A 14864-nucleotide genomic window follows, 5' to 3' on the forward strand; every position below is an offset into this window, starting at 1 on the left:
AGAGGGTTATACGGAACGCCATGCTCGATCCCAACGGCCTCGTATCAATAGCAGTCGAGATGACAGGCATGTTATCCGCATGGGTGTAACGGATCGTGCAGTCACGCCTCGATCCCTGAGTCAACAGATGGGGACGATTGCAAGACAACAACCATCTGCACGAACAGTTCGACGACGTTTGCAACAGCATGGACTATCAGCTCGGAGGCCATGGCTGCTGTTACCCTTGACGCTGCATCATAGGCAGGAGCGCCTGCGATGGTGTACTCAACGACGATCCTGGGTGCACGAATAGCAAAACGTCATTTTTTCGGATGAATTCAGGTTCTGTTTACAGCATCATGATGGTTGCATCCGTGTTTGGCGACATCGCGGTGAACGCACATTGGAAGCGAGTATTCGTCATCGCCATACTGGCGTATCACCTGGCGTGATGGTATGGGATGACATTGGTTACACGTCTCGGTCACCTCTTGTACGCATTGACGGCACTTTGAACAGTGGACGTTACATTTCAGATGTGTTTCGACCCGTGGCTCTACCCTTCATTCGATCCCTGCGAAACCCAACATTTCAGCAGGACAACGCACGACCAAATGTTGCATGTCGTGTACGGGTCTTTCTGGATACACAAAATGTGCGACTGCTGCCCTGGCCAGCACATTCTCCAGATTTGTCACCAATGGTCAATGGTGGCCAAGCAACTGGCTCGTCACAATACTCCAGTCACTACTCTTGATGAACTGTGGTATCGTGTTGAAGCTACATGAGCAGCTATACCTGTACACGCTATCCAAGCTCTATTTGACTCAATGCCCAGGCGTATAAAGGCCGTTATTACGGCCAGAGGTGGTTGTGCTGGTTACTGGTTTCTCAGGATATATGCACCGAAATCGCGTGAAAATATAATCACATGTCAGTTCTAGTATAATATATTTGTCGAATGAATACCCGTTTACAATCTGCATTTCATCTTGGTGTAGCAATTTTAATGGCCAGTAGTGTATTTCTATTATTTCATCAGCATACTCTGAAAGGAGACGATTTGCGCAAAGGCAATGCCTGCCATCCTGGAGAATGGTCCGATAATGAGTACCGCGATAAGGCAGCGCCTCTGAGATCGTACTGAGCTGTGCGTGTATGCCGGCAGGTGGACCTGATGATGGGCCACGCACGGTTGTCGCTGTCGGAGCAGTACTTCCCTCAGGCGGACCAGTTCCGCCCCGAGCGCTGGCTGAAGGGCCCGGACGGCCGGTCGGAGGCGCAGGACGCGCACCCATTCGCCTCGATGCCCTTCGGCTTCGGCCCCCGGATGTGCATCGGCAGGCGCTTCGCAGAGCTGGAGGTCTACACGCTGGTGGCCAGGGTACGTATCTGTCGCAGCGTAGCAGCTGGCACTGTCTGGGGTGGACTACGTTCACTGTTAAGATTGTCACAAGCCTCCGGTGGAACATGAAAAAAGTCCATATGTGGCTATTTTTCAATAGACTCTACCGTTGTATCATAAAAACAGAGTGTTTCAGTGAAGTGTCAAACCAAGTCCGTAGTTAAAGTTTCATCCAGCAGATCTACATCTACATTCCATGCTCAACATACCACAGGGTACGTCCCATTGTAACAGTTATGTGGTTTATTCCGTTCCATTCATGTATGGAGCACGGGAAGAATGATTATTCAAATAGCTCTGTGTTTGCTGCACTTAATCTAATCTTGTACTCACGATTCCTCTTGGAGCGATTAGAGATTATAGAATATTCCTAGAGTTACCGTTTAAAACCGATTCTTGAAATTTCGTAAGTAGCGATGCTCGGAATACTCTACGTTTGTCTTCAAGAAACTGCTATTTTAGTTCTTTCAAGATATCTGTGACACTCTCCCACGCGTCAAACAAACCTGTGACAATCCGCCTTGTCTTTCCCTGTATATGCTTAATACCCCCGGCTAGTCGTATTTGGTACAGTACAGGTCCCAAACACTTGAAAAATGTTGTAGGATGAGTGGCACGAGTGATTTGTAAGCAAACTCCCTTGTAAAGTGGTTGTATTTCCGTAGTGTTCTGCCAACAAATCTAAGTGTCCTACCTAATTTACTCACAGCTTAGCCTATATTATAGATCCATTTAACGTTCCTATAAAGTGTTACTCCGGGGTTTTTGTATGAATTTACAGAAGTGTTCTGAACTCCAATTCCTGACTGAAAATAAAATCTGAAGACCTGAAGTTCCAAGACTCTAGGCACTCGTTCTTGCCTCTTGCGGCTTGCCTTGGTAAAATCGAAGCAGGCTAGCAAAAAAAAAAAAGAACACCACCTTTACTTGCTTGACAATTCAATCAGTATGATAAACTCAGCGAAGAGGAATAAACCTAATTTCACAGAACTTTCTTAGCACAAAAACTTTGGAAAACTCCATAACTAACAGGAAAGGGAACACACAAGGAGAACCTCTCAATTGGTATCATGTGCTGACTGAAGTTTGAAAAAGCTAAAGGACTAAGTTGCGAGAAGCAATCAGCTAACATTGTGCTTCCTGTCCAGATATTATTCTGCAGAAAAAGGGGTTGGTTCAAATGGCTCTGAGCGCTATGGGACTTAACAGCGGAGGTCATCAGCCCCCTAGAACTTAGAACTACTCAAACCTAACTAACCTAAGGACATTACACTCATCCATGCCCGAGGCAGGATTCGAACCTGCGACCGTAGCGGTCGCGCGGTTCCAGACTGTAGCGCCTAGAACCGCTCGGCCACTCCGGCCGGGAAAAAGGTGGGTGGGAAGGCACCTGTAGACACGATCCAACAAATAACAACATGCAATAGTGACAATTGTAAAACTATTATAGGCTTTAAAAGCGCAGCTACTACGAAAACCGAGTACTTTGAAGGCCTGTAAGTTAATATAGTGGGAAAAAGATTTGTATATCTTATAATACGGTATTAATAACAAATCGTATGTCAAATATTTTACTGGATGTTTCATACAAGTAGTGAGGCAATAATTGCTTTCAATGAGTGGACATAATAAAGCAAAACGGTCCTTTTAAGCCTTATCAGACATACATAAAGCTTGATCTATTAAATTAAGTGGTTTATCTTTTTAGTCCTTCCTCTCAAAATATTATTTAACAGACTTTTTAATTGCGAACACTCCCCATGTGCAAATTACCTACTAAATAGTCTCGGGAGCTTCAGGAGGCTGTTCACGATGACACTGTTATTTCTAGAGAAATCACAACGCTAGAAAATTGCTTTGAAGTCCAGAAAGACCAGTAGAGGATCGACGCTTGGTGTATGGATTGGCAGTTGACCTTCAGCAAAAACAAATTGAAACGTCTCCTTTGAAAAATTATGAATGACTGTGTTAGGAAACCTCTAACGTTATTTGATTTTCAAACAGCTGAGTAAAACTGAACGTACTCAGACATTTCTCTCTTTACTTATTCTGATCATCACTAAACTGACACACAATATTTTTAAAGCAACGCAGTCTGACTTTCAATAATCCCTACAAAAGAATGGTCCTGACTAACAATAACCTATACCTTTCATGAATCACTTACCTCACAAAAACCTTCGTTACTCGAACTACTGCAATACAGCGAGCGCCAATACTGCCAGCTAAATAAAAGATTCAAACTACTGAAGACACTAACTACTTATAGGGAAAGGTAGAAAATGAAAGATTTTGATAGAGAACTAACAATATATTTACCTTAATAATGAGCAAAAGTCATATATATATATATATATATATATATATATATATATATATATATATGTGTGTGTGTGTGTGTGTGTGTGTGTCAATTCATGACATCCATCGTTACAAACTTCCTTTTTCTGGCGGACACACGGCCAGATCGTCCGATTACAGTAACCTTTCAAAACTTTGGCATTTCTCTCTCCACATCCACCACTGCTGGCGGCTCACCTCCAACAGCCCAACGCCACGCGCTGTTCACATCCAACTGCCCAACACTACAATAGCGAATATTCCAACAATGCCAAGCAGCCACAGACTTCACACAGCACACTCAGCGATTTTCATACAGAGCACTACGTGGCGTTACCAACATAAAAACCTAAACAGCCTACTTACGGATTGACCACAAATACGTTGAAAGGCTCGTCGTCGCGCGGCGAAGTGGGTCCTTTCTACAAACGATTCAGTCCAAAAGAAGAGCAGCGAGTTCCGCCATAACTTCGTTTAGTGAGCGTGAAACGACAGGGACTCGGGCTCCATGACAGTTGCTCAACATTTGAATGTCTTTTCGCCCGTACAGATTGCAGTCGTCGTTCACCCTTGTCAACTACGAGCTGTGGCGCATCACAGTTGCTTCGGCGCCACTTTTAAATAGCGCCATTTTGTCATCCATAGTACACTTTAACCACCGCATCAAGCGAACAGTCTACAAACTCAGCCATTTCAAAAATGTTTCCACCCTTGCCATTTTGAACGTCAGATAAATTCTTCTGTTTCCGTATTACGACAGCACTATTCTCTACGTCCCCCCGACACGCTTTATGTACCCTTCACTGCAAGTGTTGCCATCTGCCGTCTGAGAATGAGTGTCGGACACTGACTTCGACGAAGGTGGTGGTCAAATTAATGTGACTGGATCGTCTATTAAAACAAGTTTCATTAGTTCGCAGATTAGGTGCAAAAAAATGTTGTAATGTGTGTGAAATCTTATGGGACTGAACTGCTAAGGTCATCAATCCCTAAGTTTACACACTGCTTAACCTAAATTATCCTAAGGACAAACACACACACCCATGCCCGAGGGACGACTCGAACCTCCGCCGGGACCAGCCGTAGGCGCAAAACGATTAGATAATATGTACATAAGATTTGGTTAAAAGGGCATCCGTAACTGATCAACATGACAGAGCCTGGTAATTAACTGCTCCAGTTGTAAAGAGTTTTACTGGTTGAAAATCACTACTGTTGTTGGGCGATTATAAGCCCGAGAATAGTATCTCGGCTTCACATGCGGCTTTCACTTGCCCGAAGCCTTGTGTTCAGTCTATTGCTACCATGCGCTTGACGGTTTTTGTTCACCTGAAGATGGGCCTACAATCGGCCGAAACCGGTCGTGATTTTTGACCAATAAAACTATTTACGACCGTTTCCTGGTTCGTCATTTATTTTATTGTCTTGCATTTGCCGCCGGCCGGGGTAGCCGAGCGGTTCTAGGCGCTACAGTCTGGAACCGCGCGACCTCTACGGTCGCAGGTTAGAATCCTGCTTCGGGCATGGATGTGTGTGATGTCCTTAGGTTAGTTAGGTTTAAGTAGTTCTAAGTTGTAGGGGACTGATGACCTTAGAAGTTAAGTCCCATAGCGCTCACAGCCATTTGAATCTTGCACTTGCCTGTCAGATATGTTTGCATGTACAGCAAGCTCCTGTTATACAGGTTAACGCAAATCCGCACAGGAAACCGGAAACTACTATTTACTGTTCATACGAAACATATTAGACCTCACATTCGAAACCCTAGTGCATTACTTGCGCGTTGGAAATTATCGATTTTTAGTTTCTAGGGCAGACAAATGGACAGAGGTAATTGGCGACGAATATGCCTCAAGGATGGACACCTCGCATATATCTGAAGATAAAATCGGACACAACGGAAAAAAAATTTCAGGGATGTGCGACAAAGAGATAAACTCCGACTGGCGTTATCTTCCGGAAGTAAAATATGAGTCATCTGCGTAATAGTGCATTTTAAGTTAAAATATTATAACCATGAAACTATATTTCAGGTTTCTTTTTTATTATTCCAAAGATCGCCAACCTTCTGCATCCGGGTCATCGGGAGTTTGATGTAGTTATAACATCTTGTTTTGAGAATTGAAATACTATTTTTTTTTCATGGACGCGAATCTCAACTTGCTGAAGAACTTGATAATTTTAAAAGTTTTTTAACCACATCTGATTCACTAAATCATGAACTACAGAGTAACATCGTATTCAACTAAGTAATACACCTTCAGTTCTCCCTTAGAGTTTTTCAATGTGCAAACTGCTTTAAAACGCTGATTTGGAGTTAACTATGACAACATTTCCCCTAGTATGACCCTCATCACATGATCAGCCTAAGGATCTATAGATTCAAAATACGGCCTTGTTAGATGTAACCTACAACACCCTTCTCGTAATAAATGTAATGTAAAATACTTAGAACGCCTGGTTAGATGTAAGAGAGGGTCTGATCTTCGTAATTGACCAAGATAAACAAACAATATTTGAAGAAAAGTTCTGCTTCCGTGCAGGAGCCATTCTATGGGGATACTGCCAGAAGTGGAGGTGTAAGGGCACGGTGCCTGCGTAGCACACTCGTCTTAGGCACACAGCTCACCAAAGTGTACAGGGTGATTAGAAGCCTGAGAAGCTTGTAAGGGTGTTTCAGGGAAGGTTGTGCTGAAGAATAATTGCTAAGAAAAAAAATTCGATACCTTGCATCGTTTCCGAGTTAATTAGCATAGACATTAACCAGTTAGGTGTTTGACGCGCAAATCCAAGCGACACACCAGAAACGGTGTCGCCAAACGTGTTCTTCGTTTGGTTTTCCTAAAACCGATCGAGAGAACGATACAAAAATTGTGCATGAGACCGTAGTAAGAATCGAAATCAATCAAAAGACTGAGCAGCCTCGTGTGTTATCATCTACGCTGTGAGAACAACTCACAGTAATTGTATCTGGCAGGCCCCTTAAGTCAGCGCGCGCAAAGGCCTGATTGGCTAACCTCGATGCTAATTAACTCGGAAACGTCACAACATATCAAATTTTTGTCTTCACAAATCTTTCTCGGTATAAGCTACTCTGAAATACCACCACAATGTTCTCAGACTGTTTGTGACCAACCTGTATAATGAACTCTTGTCTGGCGTTAATCTAGCAGCAGTATTTAAGTAGTGGATGGCAGTACTCATTCCTATGACTCAGCAACGAACATCAATTAAAATCTACAGACTCTTAGCTTCGTTTAATGCTGCTTTCAAGTTTTCCACACGGGCATTCAACATTCAACTCAGAAGAGTACCCATAATATTCTATGTGGCTACGAGATCAGTGCAGTTCGCTTTTGGTCAAAATTAGATGCGTAGTACAGCTAATGAGATCTGACATTCGTGTCTGCGACTTCACTAGATTTTCAAGAATGCATATGGTACAGTTAAGCTTTCACATGTCATAGAGTCTTTGAATGTCCTGCTTTTCCAACTGTGCCGAGGTACATTCAGGGCACTCACACTTACATTGAGATTAATCAGACCGTGATTACACATGAGCCAATCCGAAACGTTTTGAGTCAAATTTGCTCCGTCTCAGAAAATTTGTATTCGATCGAAGCGGAGCTACTAGACAGACGAAACTACTATCATCTACTCTAGTTTTGATGTGGTTATCGCCCGTTGGCACTAGTCAGTCAGTCAGCAGCCACCGACCAAGACAGAGCAACCGATTTTGTGACATTCTACGAGTGCCTAACGGGGAGACGATTATATACACTCCTGGAAATTGAAATAAGAACACCGTGAATTCATTGTCCCAGGAAGGGGAAACTTTATTGACACATTCCTGGGGTCTGATACATCACATGATCACACTGACAGAACCACAGGCACATAGACACAGGCAACAGAGCATGCACAATGTCGGCACTAGTACAGTGTATATCCACCTTTCGCAGCAATGCAGGCTGCTATTCTCCCATGGAGACGATCGTAGAGATGCTGGATGTAGTCCTGTGGAACGGCTTGCCATGCCATTTCCACCTGGCGCCTCAGTTGGACCAGCGTTCGTGCTGGACGTGCAGACCGCGTGAAACGACGCTTCATCCAGTCCCAAACATGCTCAATGGGGGACAGATCCGGAGATCTTGCTGGCCAGGGTAGTTGACTTACACCTTCTAGAGCACGTTGGGTGGCAAGGGATACATGCGGACGTGCATTGTCCTGTTGGAACAGCAAGTTCCCTTACCGGTCTAGGAATGGTAGAACGATGGGTTCGAGACGGTTTGGATGTACCGTGCACTATTCAGTGTCCCCTCGACGATCACCAGTGGTGTACGGCCAGTGTAGGAGATCGCTCCCCACACCATTATGCCGGGTGTTGGCCCTGTGTGCCTCGGTCGTATGCAGTCCTGATTGTGGCGCTCACCTGCACGGCGCCAAACACGCATACGACCATCATTGGCACCAAGGCAGAAGCGACTCTCATCGCTGAAGACGACACGTCTCCATTCGTCCCTCCATTCACGCCTGTCGCGACACCACTGGAGGCGGGCTGCACGATGTTGGGGCGTGAGCGGAAGACGGCCTAACGGTGTGCGGGACCGTAGCCCAGCTTCATGGAGACGGTTGCGAATGGTCCTCGCCGATACCCCAGGAGCAACAGTGTCCCTAATTTGCTGGGAAGTGGCGGTGCGGTCCGCTACGGCACTGCGTAGGATCCTACGGTCTTGGCGTGCATCCGTGCGTCGCTGCGGTCCGGTCCCAGGTCGACGGGCACGTGCACCTTCCGCCGACCACTGGCGACAACATCGATGTACTGTGGAGACCTCACGCCCCACGTGTTGAGCAATTCGGCGGTACGTCCACCCGGCCTCCTGCATGCCCACTATACGCCCTCGCTCAAAGTCCGTCAACTGCACATACGGTTCACGTCCACGCTGTCGCGGCATGCTACCAGTGTTAAAGACTGCGATGGAGCTCCGTATGCCACGGCAAACTGGCTGACACTGACGGCGGCGGTACACAAATGCTGCGCAGCTAGCGCCATTCGACGGCCAACACCGCGGTTCCTGGTGTGTCCGCTGTGCCGTGCGTGTGATCATTGCTTGTACAGCCCTCTCGCAGTGTCCGGAGCAAGTATGGTGGGCCTGACACACCGGTGTCAATGTGTTCTTTTTTCCATTTCCAGGAGTGTAGTTTCATCTGTGTGCTTTGGAAGATTAGTTTTTGAATTTCTGCGGTTTAATTTGATATCTACTAGAAACAGTTATCGCGTTTTCGTTTCTTTCGTTGAGTAAACGATTTTGTGACATTTTACAAGTTACTAAACATTAGAAAATTATTTAGTCTCAGCTGAGTGCTTTGGTAGTTTAGTTTTGGAATTTTGACGTGTTAATCTGTTTTATTACACACAGTCCTTGCGTTTTCGTCAGAATCTACAGTAGTGTTTCGTAGCGCATGTTGATAGTCCTTTGTTTGTCTGTGTAGTTTAGTCTTCAGTATGGACAGGCACTGTGATTTCTAGAATACGGAGGCGAAATCAGTAAAGGAGACTTCACTCTTGGCTGCATGCTGTGTCAGCTATGGTTACACAACCTGAGGCTGCAGTGGATGGGCATCACTGCTGTGGACTGGCTGGCGGGTTCAACGGACGTCCAGCATGATCCATGAGTCCACCAATCGACTCGCGCCGGTGGCCATCCCATTCACTGCTAGCATTGAGGTTACCCCTCACCCCTGATCGACTAGAAGGCCGCCTAGGGATGAGGCAGTCCGTGAAAGACTTCCCAGAGGAAAGGGGGGGGGGGGGGGGCAATCTGTATGACAGTTCCGGGTGCTATCTGTGGGTGACAATGTCCCTCAGACAGAAGCATTCACTTGTTCTGTTTCAGGGGAAACCTCTCAGCCTCGAAGATCTGGGAAATCACAAAGGGTGGGATTATTGGTAATTGGGATGTCTTAGGCACGTTTTGAGGTCCCTAAAGGACATGACTGACAAGGAGGTGAAGAAAGCCAACGTGCAATTCTTGTACGTACCAGGTAAAGTCATTCCAGACGTGGAAAGGGTCTTTCTGGATGCAATGAAAAGCACAGGATACTGCCAGCTGCCGATGGTGGCTCGTGTTGGTGCCAGTGACGTGTGTCGCCTTGGACCAGAAGAGATTCTCTCTAGTTTCGAGCGGCTCTTAGAAGTGGTAAAGTTTGGCAGTCTTGCTTGCGACATGAAAACTCAACTCACAATTTGTAGCACAGTAGACAGGACCGATTGGGAATCTCTGATACAGAGCTGAGTGGAGAGTCTGAATCAGAGGCTCAGTCGGTTCTGTAGGCTGCAGATTCCTCGACTTGTGCAATGGAGTGGCGAGGTTTTGGGTTCCTGTAAATTGGTCAGGAGCCCATTAGATGCAGGAGGCGGCTACATGTGTAGCGGATGCTGCGGGGGATGGACTGGGCGGCTTTTTAGGTTAGAGGGCCTCGGGGAAATGGCTGCAGGTCGACCACAGGAAGATCCTAGGTCTAGGAACCATAGGTATCAGTGTTGTGCGCTGTCATAGTTGTATTGGGAAAGTACCGAAGGAAATTTGGTAATTTGTGGTAAGGTCTTATAGGACCAAACAGCTGAGGTCATCGGTCACTAAGCTTATACACTATTTAATCTAACTCAAACTAACTTACACTAAGGACGACACATACACCCATGCCCGAGAGAGGACTCGAACCTCCGACGGGGGAGCCGGGCGGACCGTGACAAGACGCCTGAGACGGAACGGCTACCCCGCGCGGTAAAGTACCGAAGTTCTAAGCCATAATAGAAGGCACTGATGTTCAAATCGTTATAGGCACTGAAAGCGGGCTGAAGCTGGAAATAAGTTCAGACGAAATTTTTGCGTACGACCTATCCGAGTTAAGAAAGGATAGGCTAAACACAGGTGGTAATGGCGTTTTTGTTGCCGTTAGACGTAGTTTATCTTCTTGCGAAATTGAAGTAGAGAGTTCCTGTTAGTTGGTATGGGTAGAGGTCATTCTTGGCCACCAGAATAATATAATAATTGGACCCTTTTACCGACCTCCCAACACGGATGATACAATCGCTGAAAAGTTCAAAGAACTCTTAAGTCTAATTTCAAACAAATACCCGAATCTTATAATTATAGTTAGTGATGATTTTAATTTACCCTCGGTGTGCCGGCGAAAATACTTGTTTAATTCCGAAGGTATGCATATAACATCAACCGAAATTGTGCTGAACGCATTATCTGGAAATTATTCCGAGCAGTTAGTTCATGAGTCCATGCGAATAGTAAACTGTTGAGAAAACAAGCTTCATATCTTAGCAACAAATAAGCATCAGCTACTAACGAGCATCAAAACGGATACAGCGATTAGTGAATATAGGGTTGTCGTAGCGAGATTCAATAATCTAAACCCAAAATCCACCACAAATATACGAAAAATATATCTATTCAAATTATCTTATAAAAATTCGATTGACGCCTTCCTGAGAGACAATCTCCACTTCTCCCACGTTAACAATGTAAGTGTAGACATGATGTGGCTTAAATTCAAGGAAATAATATCAACAGCGATTGAGAGATTTAAGCCCAATAAATTAACAAACAACGGGGTTGATCCTCCTCGGTACACAAAACACCTCCTACCACTGTAACAGACCCTGCGTAAAAAGCAAACCAAATTTAACGAGCGCAAGACTCCCATGATTGGCGATCTTTAACAGACGCTCGAAACTTAGTGTGGACTCCAATGTGAGATGCTTGTAGTAGTTACCACAACGAAACTTTGTCTCGGTACCTAGCAGAAACTCAAAAGATATTCTGGTCGTCTGTACAGTATGCTCTCGGTAAGGAACAATCAATGCCTTCTCTGCGCGATAGCAATGGAAATACTACCGGTGACAGTGCTGAAAATGCGGAGTTATTAAACACAGCCTTCTGAAATTCCTTCATCAAAGAAGACGAAGAAAATATTCCAGAATTACAATCGAAAACAGCTGCTAGCATGGTTAACTTATTAGATATCGTCGCAGCAGTGAAGCAACTTAAATCACTTAACAACAGCAAGTCTTCCGGTCCCGTATAACAATTAGGTTCCTTTCAGTGTATACTGATACAACAGCTCCCAGCTCCCTATTTAACAATTATATATAACCGCTCATTCGAAGAAAGATCCGTATGTGAAGACTGGAAAGTTGCTTAGGTCACACCAGTATTCATGAAAGGCAATAGGAATAATCCACCAAATTACAGGCCCACATCATTAACGTCGATATGCAGCAGGAGTTTGGAACCTATATTGTGTTCAAACATTACCTCGAACTGAACGGTCTATTGACACACAGCCAACACGAATTTAGAAAACATTGTTCTTGTGAAACACAACTAGTTCTTTGCTTACACGAAATGATGTGTGTTACCGACATAGAATTTCAAATTGATTCCGTATTTCTAGACTTCCACAAAGCTTTTGACACCGTACCTCACAAGCGGCTTGTAATCAAACTGCATGCTTATCAAATAACGTCTCTGCTATGCGAATGGACTCACGATTTCCTGACTGTTCAAGAGTATGTACAGGTCGGAGGCCCTATACTGAGCACGGATAAATCAGTAGTAAATCGGCCGGAAATCCTGTCTAACTAACAAATCTTGAGCAAAAGGGGAGGAACGACGGTGGTAATTGGGTTTATGGATCGTAGTAAATCCTAGAGGTATGGAATCCACAATTGGGACAAAAAATGTTGCGCTACCCATTCGACCTTAAGATCGAAAAATATGAGTCCTGCAGAGGCTGAAAAACGAGTTCTTCATCAATAGGTAGATATTTACTACACTCCAGTATAGTTCTTCCAATGAATCTCAGTCTGGCATCTGCTTTACCGACGATCAACATTACATGATCATTCCATTTTAAATCACTCCTAATGCGTACTCCCAGATAATTTATGGTATTAACTGCTTCCAGTTGCTGACCTGCTATTTTGTAGCTAAATGATAAAGGATCTATCTTTCTGTGTATTCGCAGCACATTACACTTGTCTACATTGAGATTCAATTGCCATTCCCTGCACCATGCGTCAATTCGCTGCAGATCCTCCTGCATTTCAGTACAATTTCCCATTGTTACAACCTCTCGATACACCACAGCATCATCCGCAAAAAGCCTCAGTGAACTTCCGATGTCATCCACAAGGTCATTTATGTATATTGTGAATAGCAACGGTCCTATGACACTCCCCTGCGGCACACCTGAAATCACTCTTACTTCGGAAGACTTCTCTCCATTCAGCTTAACAATTGTTGGTATAGAACACGTATACTACTTCTAGGGCTCGAGTCCCGGTCTGGCACACAGTTCTAATCTGCCAGGAAATACCAGCGCACATTTCGCTACAGAGTGAAGATCAATACTTGAAATGGATCGTATAGGAAAATAAATACTTATTTCCCAAAGTCTTAAACTTATAAAAACTTCAGGGAACAACCCACTCCACATCCAGTACTGCACAGACGGCTCACACGGAATTGGCCACGCAACTGGGAGAATATGCGTAACAAACCATTGCTCACTGCTGTCCACTCCAGTTGGTGGGAAGTGGTCACAGACGCATTTCCTACTAGGGATAAAAATCTGGAGCTCTGCATAGCGATGCTCCCAAATTGTAAATATATCATGTAGCGGCATCCTTACCCCACCGTTGTACTGGTACCTAGCGATACAAGTTCTAGAATGCTACCCAGTCAGCTCCAAACATAAAACCTACACATAAATGCTTAAGCATTGTATTACTTACCCATATTAATTACCCACAATAACTGGACACACAGAGGCAGAGGATTACAGATACTGCATGCCTGATTAGCACTGGAACCTGCAAACCTGACTTGATTACAGCTACAAGATATCATACCAGAACTTTTTAATACATGCCTTTTAATATTAGAAGAAGAGGATGTTCTTAGCTGTGTTTAGATCACTGTAGGTTATTGGTCAGTGTTGTTGCCACTTATTTTTACTTTTATCTTATTTTTCCTACGATTTGTCATTTTTCCTCATAATTAATTCAGTTCACTGTGCCCAACGAACTATATTACCTTTGTGTTCCTCGGAGGAATTGGCGCTTAATTTTAACAGGTTTCACATTTAAAAGGACGAGACTCATAAGCTTACACATAAAGTAAGACTTCTTCTTTGGCATTCGAAGTAGTCAAGAAATAAGCAAAATTCAATAAATCTTTTTGAGCATAATGCTGAAAAGCGCGATTTTGGCGATTTTAAGATTGTATAAAAAAAGGGGGAAAACTTAAATCGAAAAGACAGTTCCCTTCTAAAGACAAGTTTCCGCTTTCGAGACCCACTCCGGCACAGAGAGTTAACGTGACTGAAAGTTTCAACACAGTACATACTCCGATGCAGAGTTAAATAATGAGTATGCGAATCTTGCATACCATCCACTAGTCACCGATGCACTTGTGTTAAATGAACACTGACGGCCCTGCTACACTGTTCTCCTTTTTTACTGATATCAAAAGAAACCCACAGAGACCGGGCTATGAACGTTTTAAAAACATTTGTATATTGGGCCAGCTTTTAAATGACTATTCGTTTAATGTACCGAAAGTTTGAAGATTACTTTGAATCCAGCAAGAAAACTATGCCCCTCTACAAAACTAGGCTACACAAATGTCTTCTAAATTTTATACAAGACAGCACAGTAGAACACGTTGCTTCTTCGCGACAACCTAAACTAAACTTTTGTTTAACAAGGAATAGTATAAACATCGGTGTCCGTAAGCCGAACTGCCCATCAGATTCGACACTCATTCGAACAGTAAACAGTTGCAGGTACTTTCTGGGAGAACTCGGCCGTTGTACAAAATTACGTGACACGACTAGGAAGGACGCAGTGAAGTCTGCATGTCGTGTGGTTTCAGGCCTGGCTGAAGCGTTCTGGAGGCCTCAGCCATAGTTTGCAAATAGCGGTCGCAGGAAGGTCGCCGTCTGAACTCTGGCCCGAGCCAAGTGACTGTGATTGGTTAATCACAGCGGCATGAGTCGCATCTGTGGGATGCTTTGCAGGGTGCGTGAAGTGCATATTGAAGCGTCTGCAGTACCT

General features: G+C 44.5%; 1 protein-coding gene across 1 annotated transcript in view; it reads left to right on the forward strand.

Annotated features, from left to right (window-relative positions):
- Window positions 1-14864, forward strand: part of LOC126482390 (probable cytochrome P450 301a1, mitochondrial) — a 230564-nt gene that overhangs the window by 193324 nt on the left and 22376 nt on the right. Inside the window, exon 11 of the mRNA XM_050106497.1 lies at window positions 1151-1366. Coding sequence (XP_049962454.1) covers window positions 1151-1366 — 216 coding nt within the window. The remainder of the gene's footprint in view (window positions 1-1150; window positions 1367-14864) is intronic.

This window comes from Schistocerca serialis, chromosome 5 (assembly GCF_023864345.2).
Source record: "Schistocerca serialis cubense isolate TAMUIC-IGC-003099 chromosome 5, iqSchSeri2.2, whole genome shotgun sequence".
Lineage (NCBI taxonomy): Eukaryota > Metazoa > Arthropoda > Insecta > Orthoptera > Acrididae > Schistocerca > Schistocerca serialis.